At 40.5% G+C, this 19,433-nt stretch overlaps 1 protein-coding gene across 23 annotated transcripts in view; it reads left to right on the top strand.

The window, feature by feature from the left end:
- The window catches only part of EPB41L2 (erythrocyte membrane protein band 4.1 like 2), a 231,072-nt gene that overhangs the window by 146,841 nt on the left and 64,798 nt on the right, over window positions 1-19,433 (top strand). For all 23 annotated transcript variants that reach the window (XR_008794149.1, XR_008794150.1, XR_008794151.1 and 20 more), the window contains one exon: window positions 13,859-13,901. Coding sequence is in view for 20 of the 23 variants with exons in the window: in XM_056126400.1 (XP_055982375.1) it covers window positions 13,859-13,901 (43 nt within the window). In the remaining 3 variants the exon portion in view is untranslated. The remainder of the gene's footprint in view (window positions 1-13,858; window positions 13,902-19,433) is intronic.

Raw genomic sequence — 19,433 nt, forward strand, 5'->3', positions numbered from 1 at the left:
GTGTCTCTAGGCATTAGCATTTTTATTAAATATTAATTATATGCCTTCTCAGACTCATCAGGATCATCACCGGGAGGAAAAGAAAAAGTGCTGTTGAGAATGTAGAAAAATTTGAAACCTTATGTTCTCTGTTGAGAATGTAGTCCTATTCAGTTTCAGACAACAGTATGGAGGTTCTTTTAAGGCCCTCCCGTTGATCGTCGATTTGCTCGAGCGGGCCCAGTAACGTCTCCATCGGAGACTTTGTTGTTACTGTGTCTGGCATATCGAATACGTCACGGGGAGCTTGCCAGGCTCTGCCGTGCGGGCGAGATACTCTCGGTAGCTTGCCGGGCTCTCCGAGAGGGGCGGAGGAATCGAACTCGGGTCGGCCATGTTGGCCGCGTGTAAGGCAAACGCCCTACCCGCTGTGCTATCGCTCCAGCTCCATGGAGGTTCTTTTAAGAATTTAAAAAAGAATAAATATATGACACAGTAATAATCCCTTTTCTGGTTGTGTGTGTATGCACATATATCAGTATCTTATATGTTTATATTTTTTACAGCATTGTCCACAATAGCCAAGAGGTAGAAATAACCTAAATGCTCATTGATGGATGAATTGGATCAACAAAATGAGTTCTATACAAAATGTGAATGGGATGTTATTTAGTGGTTTATTTTATTATTATTTTATAATGAAAGGCATCCTGTCACATGTTGTACAGTGGCTGGACCTAGAGAATATTCTCCTAAGTGAAACAGACCAGTTTAAAAAAGACAAGCACTCTGTGATTATATTTGTATGAGGTATCTGTGGCTAGATTCCTGGAAACAGAAAACAGATTGGTAATTGCCAGGATTAAGGGGCAAGGAAAATGGTGTAAACTTTTAGTTTTGCAGGATGAAAATATATGTTGTACCAGAGTTTGGTTATTGTTAATATGAATGATAGTAAATTTATTATGTTTTATTTCTAATCACAAATAAGAAAAAATAATGCCTATGAATAAACTAGTTTTCTGACTGCCGCAAATTTAGAATTAAACAAGACATAGACCCTACCTTCATGGATGTCCTACATTCATGCTAATTGAGGAGGCAGAGTGAGAAATTCAATTACACAGTTCCTGGTTAGTGACTTAAGGGATAGATTTAGTGTAACAATGGGAAAGATTCTTCTTAGGAAAAAATGATACTTAAAAACAGACCCAAAATACAAGAGGACTTTGCTTTTGCAAAGAGACTGGGATTCTCATTTTGCAGTAGGCATAGTTCCAAGTACTTTGCATGTGTTGTTTGTCTTAATGGTCCTGAAAATAACCCTTAAATGTAAGCCACAGTTTTATAGATGCAGGAATTTGAGATACAGCAAGCTTTTATTCACCCATTGTTGCCTCAGCAATAAAAGATAAGATTTAAAACCAGATAAACTTGGAAACAATTGAATTTTAGGGATAATTCAACAATGCTTAGCTTTATTTAGGTAAAACTGGGTACATCCTTTTATAACTATTCTAAAAAGAAAAGTGGAAGAACATAAGTTTACCTTAGAAGAAGTTTATATTTTGTCCAATTTCAAGAATCCTCCTGCAAGGCCCTGTCTAGGATATGTGGAAGTTGACTTAGCTCCTAATATGAATTTTACAATTAGTGTGTCTATAGTGACATTAATAAAATCAGTGACATAACGTAACAGGGCTGGAGCGATACCACAGCTGTAGGGTGTTTGCCTTGTGCGCAGCCAGCCGGGCCTAGCCGGGTTCGATTCCTCCGCCCCTCTCGGAGAGCCCACAAGCTTCCGAGAGTATCTCACCTGCAGGGTAAAGCCTGGCAAGCTACCCATGATGTATTCAGTATGCCAAACACAGTAACAACAGGTCTCAAAATGGAGACGTTACCGGGCCTGCTCGAGCAAATCGATGAACAATGGGAGGACAGTGACAGTGACCTAACAGTACTGAAGGAGATTGTGTGAGAGCCCATGCCAGGGCTTCCCAAAAGAACTCTTTTCTTTCTATCAAAGTCACCCGTGAGACAAGTGCTCATCCAGGAAGCTAATGATCTCTTTCCTACCTCTGCTTTATACACACACTGTGCAAGAGAGTATCTAACACAAGCCCGGTGAGTATGTCATGAGTTTTCCTCCTCAGTTATAAGCAGCAACAATGCCAACCCCCTTGTCCTTGGATTACAAAATTCATATTACTAGACAGTGTGGAAAGGGGTGGAGGGAATGAAGAGGGGGGACTAAAGGTGACATAGGGACAGTGGGAGAGGGTCTTGCACTTTGGTGGTGAATGAGATGTAGTAACTTTATGCTATAAGCACTAACACTGTTGTAACCATATTTCCTGAGCTGCAATAAAAGTGAATTGTAAGAAGGAAGGAATCAAGTAGTAGATATGAAAGAAAAAATAAATAGTGCCAGTGCTGTTTACTTAAGAAATATCAAAGGATGTTTCCAGCTGTTTCATCAGGACGGATATGTCAAATCTCCCTGCTATGTTGGAACAGAAAAGGGATTGTTCATTCTTTGGGCCATGTATTATTTGGGCTGCTATGACACAGTGTGAGAGACTGGGTTGCTTAGAAACAATGAAATTTATTTCTAACAGTTCTGGATGCTGCAACGTCCAAATCAGGCCTCTTGCAAATTTGGAGTCTGGTGAGAGCCTGCTTCCCAGACCTTCCCTGGGTAGAAAGGAACAGTGGAATTCTGCAGGGCACATTTTGTAAAGCAGTATTCCCCACCAGTGTTCCACCCTCGTGACCTAATCACTTCCAAAGGCCCTGCTTCCCAATACCATTCGCCTCAGGGATTGAGATGTGAAGATCTTCATTTTGGGTGAACACCAATACTCAAAACTGTCGCAGGGTCAAGCTATAGTGTATAGTCTTCCTTTTAACAATCTCAGTTCAAAGATAGAGTTAGTGACCTCTCCCTAAATATCAGCTGGGTGTATATTAGGTAGGGACCGGGCATGGGATACTGTTAAAGTTTTCTTAAGGCTCTGTCATGTGAATATTTAATATTGTTGTCTAAATACATGACTATACATTTTTAAGTAATCTTAACGGTTTAATACTGGTATTTTATCATAGAAATTGAGAACTGTGACCAATATTGGGTATTTAAATTTAAATAGCCTCCTGTGACTGAGTGTAGAGTGTAGAGGATTTGTTAAGGGTTGTGGGTTGACAGATATGCTTGGATGGAAACAATTTCAGTTTGGCTAGAGGGAAGCCCAAGAAAAGAATGGCAGAAGTGAGAGGAGAGTGATGACAATGGAAGTTTTTACAGTGAAGATAAATTGTGAATAAAGAAGGTGACCTCATCCCCTATGTCTGCAGAAGTAAAATAGGAATGGTGCAGTTGTAAATGAATCTTGAGCTCAAATGGAGCCTAAATTTCTGAGAAATGGGTGATAAGATTGTTTGCCAAGAGTGACGTGTGGGGTCTGAGTGATAGTGCAGTGGATTGGGTTTTTGCCTTATACCCATGTTTGATCCACAGCATCCCGTATGATCTTCAAGCATCCCAGCAGTGATCCCAGAGAACCACCCGGTGTGACCCCAAAACAAAAATAACAACAAAATGAATGACTGTGGTAACTGTCAGAAAGGAAGACAGTTAAGAAAAGAGTGTGTGTAGATTAATATTTTGTTAGTTCACTGGAAGTTGGGGTCATAAAATGTGATGGCAGCAGAATATACTGGTGTGCAGTCTTTCCTAATTCTCATCAGCTTTCCTGGTAGAATAATAAAGAAATGAAGTATTAATGGGAGTCCCAGTGGACTGTGTTCACTTTGGTTATGGTAAGAGGGCAAAAGATTGAGAAAAATAGAGGGGCTGATAGGTCATAATCAAGGTGATTAATCACAGGTCCTAGGAAGAAGCTTAATTGAGGCTGACACGGGCTGATCACTGGGAGAAAATGGTTAGGCCTTAGGGATGAAAGTCTGAGGAACTTGAAGAACAGGTGCAGTGGTGATAGCATCTGAGAATGGGATGATGAAATCTAATGAGGTGGAGAGCACTGTGTGAGCCAGGGTTCAGTCATGGAAAGGGCTAAGTCAAGGAGAGGGCTAAGGTCATGAAGCTAGAATATTAAAATAAGTTTTCACTGGAGAGTTTTTTTTTTAAGAAAAATATATGAGGGGCTGGAGAGATAGCACAGCAGGTAGGGTGTTTGCGTTGTATGTGGCAGACCCAGGTTTAAATTCCAGCATCCCATATGGTCCCCTGAGCACTGCCAGGAGTAATTCCTGAGTGCATGGGCCAGGAGTAACCCCTGTGCATTGCTGGGTGTGACCCAACCCCCTCCCCACAAAAAAAAGAAAAATATATGAATCCCTATTGACAAAATGTTAAGGCAAAAATAAAGGTAAAGGTAAAGGTAAAGGCCCTCCCGTTGATCGTCGATTTGCTCGAGCGGGCCCAGTAACGTCTCCATTGGAGACTTTGTTGTTACTGTGTTTGGCATATCGAATACTCTCGGTAGCTTGCCGGGCTCTCCGAGAGGGGCGGAGGAATCGAACTCGGGTCGGCCATGTTGGCTGCTTGTAAGGTGAACGCCCTACCCGCTGTGCTATCGCAAAAATAAGGAACTCAAAATTCTTATTTTGAAATTTCTTAAGAAATGAGAGCTGAAATGCCCTCAAAACTAGGCATTTCACTCGGTTGTCTCCATTTTGGGTTGTTTGTTGCTGTACGTCAGGCACTGCACATTGTTGTGCCTTGGGATCAGACATCTGGAATAGTGATTGATTGCAGTGGTAAGGTCATGCACTGGGACTGGGGATGGGTATTGAATTCTGGGCCTCACCCTTCCAGGCAGGCTGCTTTACCACTGAGCCTTGTCACCGGGCACTTTGTTATTGTTGTTCTGCTGTCCTTATTGTTGTTGTTCTACTGTCGGGCTCACTTTGTCACAGTCCCACAGTGTCATGCTTGCTATGCACCTGCTTTTCCGCTTCAGCTATATCCCTAGCCCAACACTAAAATTATTTTCTAGTTGGTTTGTTTTTGTTTGGGGGCCACTTGACAGTGCTCATACTTACTCCTAGTGGTGTGCTCAGTTATTACTTCTAGCCATGCTCAAGGGACTGTATGCAGTGAGGAATTGAACCAGGGTCAGCAGCACGCAAGGCCAGTGCCTTAACCCCTGCACTCTCTTTTCAGCCCTGCCCTATCTATCTAGTTTTTAACTATAGAACTTACAGGGTTTTGAAGAGTAGAGTGGCATTACTGAAATAATGTGTTCAGAAAATGAACATTCAAATGCAATTGACAGTACATTTGTATGTAATTTGATTTGCTTTCATAATTTTTGCATTATAGAATTTCTTTATCCTCATGCATATTGACAAAAACCCAGTTCTTAAGACATCTGGGTAAAATAATTTTTTTTTTTTTTAGGGTAAAATAATTTACTAGTCCAATAAAAAAACTTTGTATGGTGTTCTGCATTTTTCACAGACAGTAATTATTTTGCTATTTCAGCTTAATAAGATCTAATTTACTTTAAAGCTTTGCAGTTTCAATAATAGAATATACTATAGGACCCAGGAATGTAAGCTGCCTTCTTTCTCATGCTGAATATGATTTGCAGAGGTTTCAGTCATTTATTGTTCAACCTACTGTGAAGTGAAAATAAGGCAAAGTCCTAGTTATTTGAAAGAATTTTTTTTTAACATTTAGGCTTTTATTTTTATTTATTTATTTTGCTTTTTGGGTCACACCTGACATTGCACAGGGGTTACTCCTGGCTCTGCACTCAGGAATCACTCCTGGGGGTACTCAGGGAACCATATGGGATGCTGGGAATCGAACCTGGGTCGGCTGTGTGCAAAGCAAACACCTTACTCGCAGTGCTATTGCTCCAGCCCTGAAAGAAATTTTTCTATGGTGAGAGCAAGACATTCTTTTGATTTTAGTATGTAGCGCTGTTTATGTTTGCTAGAACTGGAAGCTTTTCAGTTCATTCTGAAGTATGAAAACCTGTCATTAGTGTTACGACCTCTTAATGTCTGCTGAGAGCTCTTATGTAAAAACTTTACAATGGAAAATGTTTTAAAAAACATAAGGGTTCAAGGAACATACTCCTGTCATATACAGAATTCCAAGTTTGTCTAGTTCTTGTATTCATGGGTAACAGAAATGATCATTAAGTGTTTTTGGACTCTCTTTAAAGGGAAAAAACATTGTTGTGAATTTTTGATGTTAATAGAGTTTGGCATTTGGCCCAAGGATTATAATGTCATTTTGCTTCAAGCTAGATTGAAAGAGCTTGTTAGAAGTGTATTTGCTATCCCCGGCTAACTTTATGAAAATTGACTAAAGCTTTGTCTCATAGCAAGACCATTTTACCTCCCAGAAAGTAGAATAAAAAAATTGAAATAGAAATTTCCATGTAAACTGTCCTTTTAAAAAATATTTTTCAATCTGGGTATATTTTATAGCACAGACAGAACTCATGTTCTTTCAGATACATAGTGGAAGTCTCAATCTAATGTAGAAAGCCTATAATTTTCCTCCCAACATCAGCATCTATGGTAGTTTCTGTTAGACTCAGGCAGTGACATCAAGAAAGGGCCGTGATCCCTAAGGAAATATGTAAATTGTGGATAATAGTTCTCATAGTTTAAACATTCCTGGGGGCCGGAGCAGTAAAACAGCGGGTAGGGCGTTTGCCTTGCATGCAGCTAACCTGAGTTCGATCCTCGGCATCCCATATGGTTCACTGAGCACTGCCAGGAGTAATTCCTGAGTGCAAAGCCAGGAGTAATCCTGTGCATCACCAGGTATGACCCAAAAAAGCAAAAACAAACAAACATTCCATCATGTAGCATGAACTGGCTTCAGTTTATTCACTTTTCCCATCTGGTCCAACTGATGCACACCAGTGAGTGAGAAAGGCTTGGATGGGCATTTTGAAAGACTTCTGAAGGGGTGTTGGGTGAGAGATTTGTTTTGCAGGTGAAGGAGAAAGTTGGATGAATGTTGTAATTGAATCTTGAGTTATCTAAGCTACAGTAGTCTGGGGCCACGTGACAAGCAGATGCACACTCATAGGATGCTGCATTGATGGTTCATTTCTGCCCTGTTGGTTAGTGCTTTCGTAGAATAAAAGGGGTGTGGCTCATCACAATCCTTGATGTCACTGCTCAGTGTGAGGGGGAGGAGTTCAGAGAACCCAGAAGCAGCATCTGCTAGAATTTTCTGCAGGAGTTCTCTCAAAGCAGTTAGCCAGTAGCCAGTGAATGCTGAGCATATTCCTTATAAGCCAATGAAAATATGCCTCTGTATTTGGCTTTCCAAAAACAAAAAGTATTGTCTGGGTAAAAATGATTAAAGGGCAGTATTTTGCAAAAGATGGCCCCAGAGCCCCCTTTGGAATGAAGAATGCCTCACCCTATACCTACTAAACTGTAAATCTGCATTTGAGCCTTAAAAAAGTCAAGGCACTGTAATTTCTAAGTTGTTCATAATAGGTTTTTCAGACTTAAATGTTGGAACACCAGTCCCGTCACTAGTGTGCTTTTTCCTCCACCAGTGCCTCAGTTTCACTTTTACTCCTCACCCTGCCCCCCTCAGCAAGTCTATAACACATTTACTTCATTTTGCTTGCTCCAACGAAACTATAATGTTGAAAGCCTGGAACAACAACAAAACAAATCTGTCTTTTAAAAAACCTGCATCTTCAAGTTATTCATGATAAATTTTACAAATTAGGAAGCACCAGTAAAGGGTGTGAAATGTTCTTTTGCAGTGGGAGAGACAAGGAAAGGAGTTTTGAATGTTAAGAAAGCAAAGGGGATAGAGTATCCTGGTACCCCAGGTGGCTTAGGGATCTTGAAAGGACCCAGATACTCAAAGCTTCTTATCAGGGCCAGATGCTGGCCTTTCCCCTGTACATGAAAATTTGGACCATATAGACCCTGGGTGTTTAATACCAGCATCCTCTGAATATAAATATCATACTTAAATATTCTTTCTCGCTATTTTTAGATGAGAGTTGAGAACCATCTTGAATGCTTTTTGTGAGAGACAGTATTGAAAAATAATTCATAGAAATGCCAGAAGACTTGGTTAATCCAGATTAGTCCTTTTGCCCCCCAAATCTGTAGTGGACGGGTTATAAGTAAGATTAAGGATCATCTCAGTTTAGCAGATGGAAGGACTTCAGTGTACATGTGTGGATAGCTACTCAGTTAAAAAATTCACTGCTTTTTATGGCAGGTTTTAAATTTTGTGTACGTGTTGTGAATCCCTTTGTCATTTTGCTGAATTCTCTAGGCTGCTTCTCAGAACACTATCTCAAAGATTTTTTTTTTTTTTGCTTTTTGGGTCACACCCGGCGATTCACAGGGGTTACTCCTGGCTCATGCATTCAGGAATTACTCCTGGCAGTGCTTGGGGAACCATATGGGATGCTGGGAATTGAACCCAGGTTGGCTGTGTGCAAGGCAAACGCCCTACCTGCTGTGCTATCGTTCCAGCTCCAAGATATATATATGCGTGTGTGTGTGTGTATATATAATATATATATATCACTGTCCGTCACTGTCACTGTCCTCCCATTTTCATCGATTTGCTCAAGCGGGCCCAGTAACGTCTCCATTGGAGACTTTGTTCTTTGTTCTTACTGTGTTTTGCATATCGAATACATTATGGGTAGCTTGCCAGGTGAGATACTCTTGGTAGCGGAGATATATATATATATATATATATATATATATATATATATATATTTAAATTTTGGTCCACACCCAATGGTGTTCCAGGCTTACTCCTGACTCTGTGCTCAGGGATTATTCCTGGTGGGCTTGGGGTTATATGGAGTGCTGGAAATGGAACCCAAGTCAGCTGTGTGCAAGGCAAGTGACCAACCTTCTGTTCTATTGTTCTGACTCCTTAAAGAAATTATTATTAGTTGATTAAATATAAATTGTATGAAGCAGGGCTGGAGTGACTGTACAGCAGGTCGGGTGTTTACCTTGCATGCATTGTGATCAGTTCCCAGCATCCCCTGTGGTCCTCTGAGCGCCACCATGGGTAATCCCTGAGCACAGAGTGAGGAGTAAGCCTAAGCATTGCCAGGTGTGGTCCCAGAACAAACAAACAAACAAGAAAGCAAAAATAAAGCTATAAAGTAAACCAGTATAAACCAGTATCAATAACACTCTCAAGTTATTACTTCGAATTTGATGTACAGTTACAGATGTGCTTTTCTGTTAATAATTTTAATATTTAATTCCTATGTGAGTCCAACTTAAATAATAATCAGCATCTGCAATTACTATACTCGGATATGGAAATATTTGTGATTTCTTTGAGTTAAGAGTTAAAGATACTGCTGATGTTCAACCAGGTTTTTCTCTCCTGTAGTTAATGGTCATACTAAAATTCAGATATATGTTAGTGAAAATAGTGACATGGCATTTTGGGCAGAGTGATAGCTCAGGCTTTACATGCAAGAGACCAGGGTTTGATTCCAGGCTCTCTCTTACCCCCCTACACCACTGAGAGCAGCTCTCAAGCACCACTGGGTGTGGTTTCCCCAGAGAAAATACCAGCAACAAAAAGAGATGCAACATTTCTCCCCCCAACTGGTTTTATATTTTAAGAAGGAATAATAACGCTGACATTCTTGAATCATAACAATATGGATTTTCTTCTATTGGAAACCTGCTGAAGGCTTACTTGTAACTTTGATAAATTGATGATTATTTTTTACTTGGCATTCATTTAGAAGATGGTATTTACTGGCTTTCATACTTTGGGTCTAGTCTCAAGCAGAGACTCTCAATAATGGCAGGCTGCCAGAAAAGAAATCACTCAGCATAGCATCCCCCTGGAAATTACCTTCTTGAGACTAACAAATAGAAATCACTCCCCAGTTGGCTGAAGGCTATCATCTCTCCCTCTGAATTATTATAGCACCCCTGTGACAGGTTTCTTTCCTCTAAAGAAAGCAGATTGAGTGCATGAATACCTTTTTTCTTAATTAGCTGGTGAAATACTTTTTTTCTTTAAAAAAATTAGTTGAATTTTGTTGAAATCTAGTATTGATGATAAGCCCTTTTTAGCTTTGCATGATTGCTGATAACCCTACCTCCAGGGAATACTGATAGAAAATTCTGTCTTATCTGCTCATGAATCTCTTTGATCTTTGACTTAAAATAGCCCCAGACCTCTTCTATGAAGTGTGTTCCAGCTGGGTCATGGGCCAACCTATCTTTTTTTAAAAAAAAAGTATTTGCCAAGTGGATCCCTTATCATCAGATAGAATTTATAAGAACCTTGTTAAATGATACTTTAACATGTACATAGAGGCCTGTGAGCTAGCCACAGTTGTAATAATTCTCATGGGGAGGAATTGTGCTCTTTATGTCTTATAGTCTTTATTTCCAAATACAGTCTTCACTTCAGAGCAGCTTTGTGAAATGACTGACATTTTAAGGTACTTGCTCAGGGATTACTCCTGGCTCTGCACTCAGGAATTACTCCTGGCAGTACTGGGGGACCATATGGGATGCTGGGAATCGAACCCGGGTTGGCCGCGTGCAAGACAAATGCCCTACCTGCTGTGCTATTGCTCCAGCCTCCCTCCATACCTATTCTTGAACTCACTGCCCTTTCCCTCCAGGAACTGCCATAATTTTCACCAAATCTAGGAGTCATTTTGCCAGTTCCTTCCCTGTGGTTTGTATTCCACATCTGAGCAGAGCTACCTGATGGTTCCATTTTTAAATTTTACTTAAGCATAGTCACCAATCACCCCAAACTTTTTCACTTCATCCCAAAAGGCAGTGTCATCTATTTCAATGGAAGAATAGTATTTTATTGCATATATATACCACGGCTTCTATAGTCATCTGTCAGCGGGCATTGGGCTAATTCCATATTATGGCTATTATGAATAATGTTGCTGTGAAAATAAGGGTGTACAAAACTTCTCAAATTAGTGTTTTTATATTTTTTGGATAAATGCCTAACAGTGGTAACCAAATCTTTTTTAAAAATGAAATGAAGCACTGTAATCAGATGTATCATGCACCTGCAGAAACATTTGTTTATGCAAAACGTCTAATGTCTTTACTATTATATCTTCTTCTTGATTCACCAAACATACCTGCTGTCAAAACCAAATTTTTTTCATTTGAGTTGTGTGTACGATTTGTAATAAGTAATACAAATATTATATATCTCTTAAAAGTCATATTAAAATTTATTGTCTTTTCTTATCCCAGACAGTAAAATTATATCCTACCTTGGACCTAACTACTTATATTGGAGCTAATGACTCAACTGAAAATAATCTAATAAAAAAGAGCATAATTTGTGGTCTATTAATATGACCACAGCCTGGTGAAGAAGGAGGCAGGCAGGTCGCAGACAGCACTACTTACTGGTTGCCTAAAACTACCAGCTGTAGTGTAGAAAGGATAGGAACAATACAGTCTTATCACTTTCAAAGTTGTTCTGGAGAGAAGTCTTCTTTACATCTTAGTGGACATAGAGCTCCCAGTATGGAAGTGAGGTTGGTTTTACTAATCCTGGGAAAGCCAGCTAAGCGAAAGGAAGCAGTCATTTTTGCCAATGCTAGTTGACCATATCAGATAATCTCTTTCGACATGGTCATTAGGAGCTGCAATGCAGAACTGAAGCTACTTCTTTCCTTGAATATTCAGTTGACAAAGTTGGACAATGCAGTTCTAGATTGGCTGGTTTATCCTTCTGGATTTGTAGGGCTCATTTGACTGGCCACATTGTTGCAGACACCATCAGAAAAAATTGTTCAAGGGGTTGAGTTGCTCCAGGGAAGAATTAAAAGGTGCCCAACTGCTTTGGCACAGGGTTGTTTCTTGGGGTCCAGAAGATAATGCTACTTCCAACCTCTTCTTCCTAGAATTGAGGTTGCCGTTTTAGGTCTTCTGTAAGTTCTGTAAGCAAGCATCTTTAACATCATGCAAGAGAGCTGGAGATTTGAATTAGGCCTAACAAAGCATTTAAAACCATTTCTGGGGCCGGAGCGATAGCACAGAGGGTAGGGCATTTGCCTTGCATGCGGCCGACCCAGGTTTGATCCCCAGCATCCCATATGGTCCCCCCCGAGCACCGCCAGGAGTAATTCCTGAGCACAGAGCCAGGAGTAACCCTTGAGCATTGCTGGGTGTGACCCAAAAAGCAAAAAATAAATAAATAAATAAATAAATAAATAAAAAGAAAAAAAAGAAAAACAAAAACCTTTTCTCCTACATACTCTTATTTTAGGCTCATTTTCTGAGGGATTTGGCACTAGTTGTCTCTGATTCAGTTTTCTTGCTGTGCTTGTTGCTTCCTTGGATGAAATGCCTCCACACATTTGACCCTCCTCCTCCCTCCCCCGTCTGAGTGTCTGGACTAGAGACTGAATGATATGTTTTGCTCATTCTTGTACACTCATCATAGCCGGCCATTTGTGAGCCAGCTGTTGTGTGGGACAGCAGCTGCGGGCAGGGGAGCTGAGTGCCAGGCACTCTTTTAACGGGAGAGTCAGACCTGCTCCCTAACCCAGCGCCAGAGGTACCATTGGAGGGTCCCACTGGCCCTTCAGAGCTGTGCTTCATGCAGCTGGGACACAAGTGATAGGAAAGAGGGGACCAAGTTCTACGGTAGTTCTTTATGCAGAGGTTTGAGTTTAACCAGTGTCACTTAGAACAGAGCCAGGCACACCTTGGACCTCGCTGCTCTTCTGACTCTGCCAAGTGTAATAAAGCTGAAAGGCTATAGGAAAAGCCACAGGGTTTGTGCAGCTTTACTTTCAAAGCCTTCTCTTGCTATTGCCTTTTAATAGCAGAAGTAGTTAATATTCTTATAGCATTCTAGCTTATCATTAAGATAGTACATTGTTACTACTTAAAAAGCTAAGCATTCCAATTGCTTTGTAAATCATAGCAACATTCAGTTTAAGTCCATAGTTATAATGCACCATGGTACTTTGAAAATGATAAAAAAAAACATTTGTTTTAAATTCAGTTATTTGAATCAGTTTATTATATCATAAAGTATATGTGTTCTTTGTTGTTAGTGTGGAATAAGGTAGACTTTGAGTTTAGGAGAAGATGGAAGTATTAAATATATCAATTAAAAAAAAGGTGTAATGAAAAGTGTTGGAATAGGTGTTTGCCTGTCACTTTGAATAACTATTTAATACCTTATTGATAATTAATGGTTAAAATTTAGTCCTTTTGTTTTAAGATTCTGGTTTCCCAGAATCCTTTCCTCTTAGCTTTCTCAGAGGTTAGAAATAACGGGAAAGTGAAAAGGAGTTTCTAATCATTTTAATGGCCAAGTTGGAATGAAAAATAATTTTTTAAAAAAGGTCATTAAACTAAAATCATAGAAAAGACATGGACTCCTGCCTGACCTTGTTTCTCCATAATGTGGTTGCGGGAAAAATAAAATTTAGAAAGAGAAGTTGACTAAGCAGTTGATGCAGGCGTTTGGCTATGACATCTATTTTTTAGCAATAATTTCTGAATCACACTTCACTTTTCATGGGGTTAAAACCGACTTTTGTCCTTGACTAAGTTCTTATTATTTCAGTGTTGGCAGGGCTGTTTTGCTGTCAGCCATATAACATAAAGGTGTCTGTAGAGTTAGTGCGTCTTATCATTTAATAGATGCTTGAGTTTAGACTCAAGAATATAAAGTTCTTACCTTGAAAGTGTTTCAAAAATTTTTACAGACAGTGCACTTGGGTAAAAGCCACTTCAAGTAGGACGTTATTAAAATATATCTATATATAATTATGTGAATTGTAAACTGCTTTGTTGTGGACTGTGGAGTTTTTATAACTGGTTAATTCACCATTTTTCCTCTCTGCAGAACTGGCTGGATCCTGCAAAGGAAATAAAGAAACAACTGCGAAGTAAGTGTTCAAATAACCATGCAAATGTAGAGCAGAATAAGAATTGTGATGGAAATCATTGATTCTTTTTTGCAATAAAATCTTTTAGTGGGATTGGAGAGATACTAGAGATACTATTAAGGGCCTGGCTTTGCACTTAGCCAATACATCTGTTTGATTCTTGGTACCCAGTATGGTCCCCAAGATCCACCAGGAGTGACCCTTGATCTCAGAGCCAGGAATAGCCAGGTGTGGTTCCAAAACTAAAACTTATCACTGTAGCACTGTCCTCTCATTGTTCATCAGTTTGCTCGAGTGGGCACCAGTAACGTCTCCATTGTGAGACTTGTTGTTACTGTTTTTGGCATATCAAATACGCCACGGGGAGCTTGCCAGGCTCTGCCGTGCGAGTGGGATACTCTGGTAGCTTGCCGGGCTCTCCGAGAGAGACGGAGAAATTGAATCAGGGTCGGCCACATGCAAGGCAAATACCCTACCCACTGTGCTATCACTCCAGCCCAAAACTAAAACTTAAATAAAATAAATAGATCTTACAGGAAGTTAAAGGTACTAACATTAATTTTTGTAGAGTCCTTACTATTTGTTGATGGCTTAAGAATTTATTTACTGGTCCATGTGTTCTAGACCTATTCATAATGGGTCTACCACAGTGAGGTACTAGCTGATCTTTTTCTCTGGTAACTTTTCTGTAACTTTTCATTTCTTAGCCCAAATGTTGAGGAGCAACTAGTTAAATAAAAGTTTTACTTCTTATGTAAGTTCTTCTCTAGGAAGAGCTGTAACCATTGCTTTGTCTTCATTTCAGAAGTGTACAATTAAGCTAATTAATAAGTCTCCTCTGGCCCAGGGGCCATCTAGTTAGTTAACACTGTTCACTGGGGTACTCAGGAAAGCACTTCTGGGTGAAAAGCTTGCGGAACTATCTTTCCAGTCCCAGCTGGTCTTTGCCTTCTCTACTTCCCTAGTTTGAGTCCAAGGTCGCTGTGTGTACTCTCGAGTCTGTAAGTCAGTCCTGCTTTTCCCTTCTTTTTCCCCATTTTTCTTTCTCATTTTGAGTGTCCATAGTGACTGCTGGTGTCCGCTCTAATAGGCTTCTGTTCTTTCCAGAGAGTTCCTCCTCTGCCTGGGGCTGACATGATATCATGCCAAGAAATAGTATAACCACAGAGGAATTTGCCATAGGGTATCTGGATACTTTAATTTACTCCGAGGTCTGTAAATGATTGAAGCAGAAAGGTAGGGAGCCACAAACAGCTGGAAGGTTTAGGCAGGAGAAGGAAATATCTTACCAGCCAGACTCTGACCGTGGTCCCGTGGGCTGTGCTGAGAGAAACCATGTCCCTGAACGCCAGCTGCAGAATGTCTTGTGTATTGTTGTTTTCATCTACCTACTTATTATTCCTAACTTCAAACCACAGGCACAGGATCTTTACTTTCCCGTCTGTTCCTTACATCTTTGTTCCATCTTCCATTTTAAGGTTCTCCGAGTATGTTTCAATTTTTCTTTCTTGAATTAAGCTTTTCTTGTAGTCTTTCTCTCTCTCTCTCCCTCTCCCTCTGTTTCTCTCTCTGTCTCTTTTCTTTAAGACTGTGTCTGGTGGTATTCAGGGGCTACTCCTGGCTCTGTGCTCAGAGGTCACCCTGGTAGTCCTAGCCGGTGGTTGAGAGGATGGAACCAGGCCTCCTACATGCAAAGTATGCTCTCAACCTATTTATTGAGCTAGCTAGCCAGCCCCTTCTCTTCTCTTACACTCCTCCACTTTTTTTCCCTCTCAGTGAAGCAAAATGGTTTTATTTAATGAAATTTGCTTAGAGAAATGTGAAGGGGGCACAGTGAGAGAGAGAGATGCCTTCTGGACAAAGCATGGGCTTCTCCAGAGGGGAAGAAACAGAGAATGGCTTTGGGGAGGAAGTTACACACAGGTTCTCCAAGTTTTCTTGGCCGGGAATTCTCTGCATATGTAAATTAATCCAGGTGTTTACACAGCCAAGGCCTTGGACTCCTGATGGCCCATTCATATTTTTATCAGGACCTTTAGATTTTCTCCTCCTGTTCTAAGGGGTCCTCCCTTCTTTGGGTGGTGCCTCTTATTTATCCTGAGCTCAATACCTCATTTTCTCATTTCCTCTCCAGGAAGACTCTGCTTTACATGTCTCCAGTTATTGTAGTCTTCCTGATTTGGCTTGCACTGAAGGGCTGAGGGATTTCTCAGGATTTGGTGCTAAAACTGGAACCTTACTAGTTAAGCTGGGACAGTTTCCTTTGACCATTGTTTCTGGCTTTCCAGCATTCACTAATTCTCTCCTCCCCTTCCCACTGCCTCCCTCCTCGCTATCCCCTCACCTTGTCCCAACTTTTCTCTGTCCTCTACTGCCCGGCCTTATTTCATCTGTTTTTGATCACCTTATGATGGAAAAGAGGAAATAAGGAAGAGAAATAAGTAGATTGAGAAAGTTATGCTAACAGTAGTGATGTCAGTGAACCCTACGGGTGACTTACGTGAAGCGGGGAGGAGAAAGAAGGTCACTTTCTTCCCCGCTGCCTCTGCTATCTGGAACCCAGGGTTACTGGGCTCTTGTCTCGCCTCACAGAAAGGAATTTCAGGAGTAGACAAGCGGTGAAATAAATAGATTTTATTCAGAGAGTTTTTAAGGTGTAGAGGGGGAGAGAATGAGAGAGAGCAACATACTCAAGAGAGAACGCGGGCTTCTCCAAGGGCGGAGAAAGGCCCTGCACACAGTCCAGCATTAGACACGAAAGCATGAAAGTACACATCTCAAGAGGGGAGATGCGGGTGACACATGTGCTCAGCCACCACATGTTCTTGGCTGCATGGGCACAAGCAGCACATGGATTTGGGCAGCATATGCCCACCCTTCCTTTGTTCCAGGTGTCTTTTATAGGCTCTTCTCGGGGCTGGATCACATTTTAATCAGATTAAAAGAGAGGTCCAAGGGTTTGAGGAACTTCATAGGGAGGGGTCCAACCTCCTCAAGGTCTGCTGAAGGTCTTTTCAGGTCTGTTTTCTGTGATGTATTCGATATGCCAAACACAGTAACAACAAAGTCTCCAATAGAGATGTTACTGGGCCCGCTCGAGCAAATCGATGTACAACAGGAGGACAGTGATATAGTGATTTCTGTATCCACAGGGTGGATCAGTCTTAGGATTTTCCTCCCAGAAGTTCTGTTGACCTAAGTTTCATTGCTGAGGGCCTTTTCCTATCTACCTGCCTACACATCAGTAGCATGGTAGCACTGTCCTCCCATTATTCATCAGTTTGCTCTAGCGGGCACCAGTAACATCTCCATTATGAGACTTCTTGTTACTGTTTTTGGCATGTTGAAAACCCCATGGGAAGCTTGCCAGGCTCTGCCGTGCGGGTGGGATACTCTTGGTAGCTTGCTGGGCTCTCCGAGAGGGACAGATGAATCAAACCTGGGTCAGCCGTGTGCAAGGCAAACACCCTACCAACTGTGCAACAAAGTTTTGGAGCTTTCTCCTTTATTCTTTCTGGAGCGAAGAACATGAGTTCAAGAGGGGTCAGATGCTTGGATCTTTCACCCTCTCTGAAACCACACCTGCCAAGTGACCCAGACCTGAGAGAAAATCAGGTTAGCCTCTCAAACAAGTGACGCTCCATTCATTGATTTGTCTCTTCTAGTTTTGTTCTAGTGTTTGATTTCAGCGTCATGGAGATTTTCTAATTTTTGGAAGGCAAGACACTTACTGATTATAAATCATGGTCTTGTAGTTTAATTATTTGGGAAGTTTTTTGTTTGTTTTGGTGTCTCTATGCTCAGGCCATACTCTTGGCTCTGTGCTCAGGAGATCCTATGGGGTGTGTGTGAGGCTCTAATGTGAGTCAGTCACATGCAAGGCGAATGATTTACTGCTGTACTGTCTCTCCAGCCCCCCTATTTGGAAAATTTTTAAAGACTTATTTCAGGATTTTTGCATTTGTGGTTTAGCAAGAGGAATAGCAGTAAAAAATATGATTTGACTTTTTCAAATTGTTGGAGCTAGTTCTCCAAATGGAATTCTGTACTGAGCTGGTCATGAAAGTAGGCCAAGAACTTGACATTTTAGAGGTTTTCACCTCTTGTTTCCTGCTTATATTAAAATGAATGAGGAAATTATTTAGCTTATTACTCTATCTGGATCCAGTTTCTATGATTTTATTACTTTTCAGGTAATAGGCAAAAAGTTCATATTTGTAATTATTTTTGACAACTACAGCATATTAATTCATGTGTTAAATTTGCCTTAAATATTTTTCAAGTATATAAAAATACTATGATATGTGGCTTGACTTATATTAAATATAAATCTATAGCTTGATGAACTGTATGTAGTCGGATGAAACTTATGATCTTAGGTATATAGCTAAAATGAAAGCTGGACCCTATTGGTCCACTTATCTGCTTTTAAGATTGAAAAATGTACCGTAAAATGTGTGTTGTATTAGAAACTTCTCTGTAATCCTATGAGAAGGTAAGCAAGTGCTGGTTTTAATGCTTAGGGAACAAATATCCATTAGGAAATCCCTCAAGGACTTTGCCCTAGGATAGTTTAGCTGGGGCTGGGAATGGTAGCTTGGGTTGGCGCTTACCCTAAACATAGCTGTCCTGACTTCAATTCCCAGCACTGCAGAGCGCGCCCCCACTGGGAGTGATCCCTGAACAACAGCAACTACAGTAATCATAATCAGTTAGCAGTCACCTTGAAAGTGTATTTTCAGGGAAGTTCTATATTCGTTTACAGTGTTCTATGTATGTGAAACAGAACTGAAATCTTTTGGTTTTACTCTTGCTTTTTTTTGGGTTTGCATGGTGCTCAGGGACTTTTCTTGGCAATGCTGAAGTGAATCCAGGAAGTGCCAGGGATCGACTGGGGTTCACCGGATACAAGTTGAGGGCCTTAACCCCTGTACCATCTTTCTGGCCCTGAAATCTTTTTATTAAGTTGCACAAGATTAGCTTTATTAGTAGAACAATAGTGTGTATTATTGTCCATAATGCTATTTAATAAGTACTTGTTGACCTTTGAATAAGAGAAAACATCCTGATGGTGGGAACAAAATCACAAATTGGACAAGAAATTTTTTTCAGCTTTAGTCAGTTGTGATACTTTAAAAAATCTACAAAGGAAATAATACACACACGGGCCATTGGAATTATTTGAATTGCTTTGGGAAATTATTTTCTGCCCTCTCCCTAGAGAGAGAGAGAAAGAAGGGAAGTGGGGAAGAGATGGGGAGAGAGAGAGCGTCATCAGTTCCGAAGGATGATAAAACAAACATTAGGTTCAATGTTAATGTATAAATCAGTGTTTTAACTTTTAATAAGTCATTTTCGATAATAATTTTTCTTAATGGCATAATAATGGTAAAGTATTCTAAAACCTGGGAAAGGATACTGTCTTACAGTTTTGTGGTATTAATCTCTTGTCCCCTTCCCTGGGATATCTTTCCGTAGTCCATTAATCATTTCCAAAATTGAAAGAGTGATCACTTGTTCATTGCCCTCTCC

The sequence above is a fragment of the Sorex fumeus genome, unplaced genomic scaffold, assembly GCF_029834395.1.
Source record: "Sorex fumeus unplaced genomic scaffold, SorFum_2.1 ptg000061l, whole genome shotgun sequence".
Classification (NCBI taxonomy): domain Eukaryota; kingdom Metazoa; phylum Chordata; class Mammalia; order Eulipotyphla; family Soricidae; genus Sorex; species Sorex fumeus.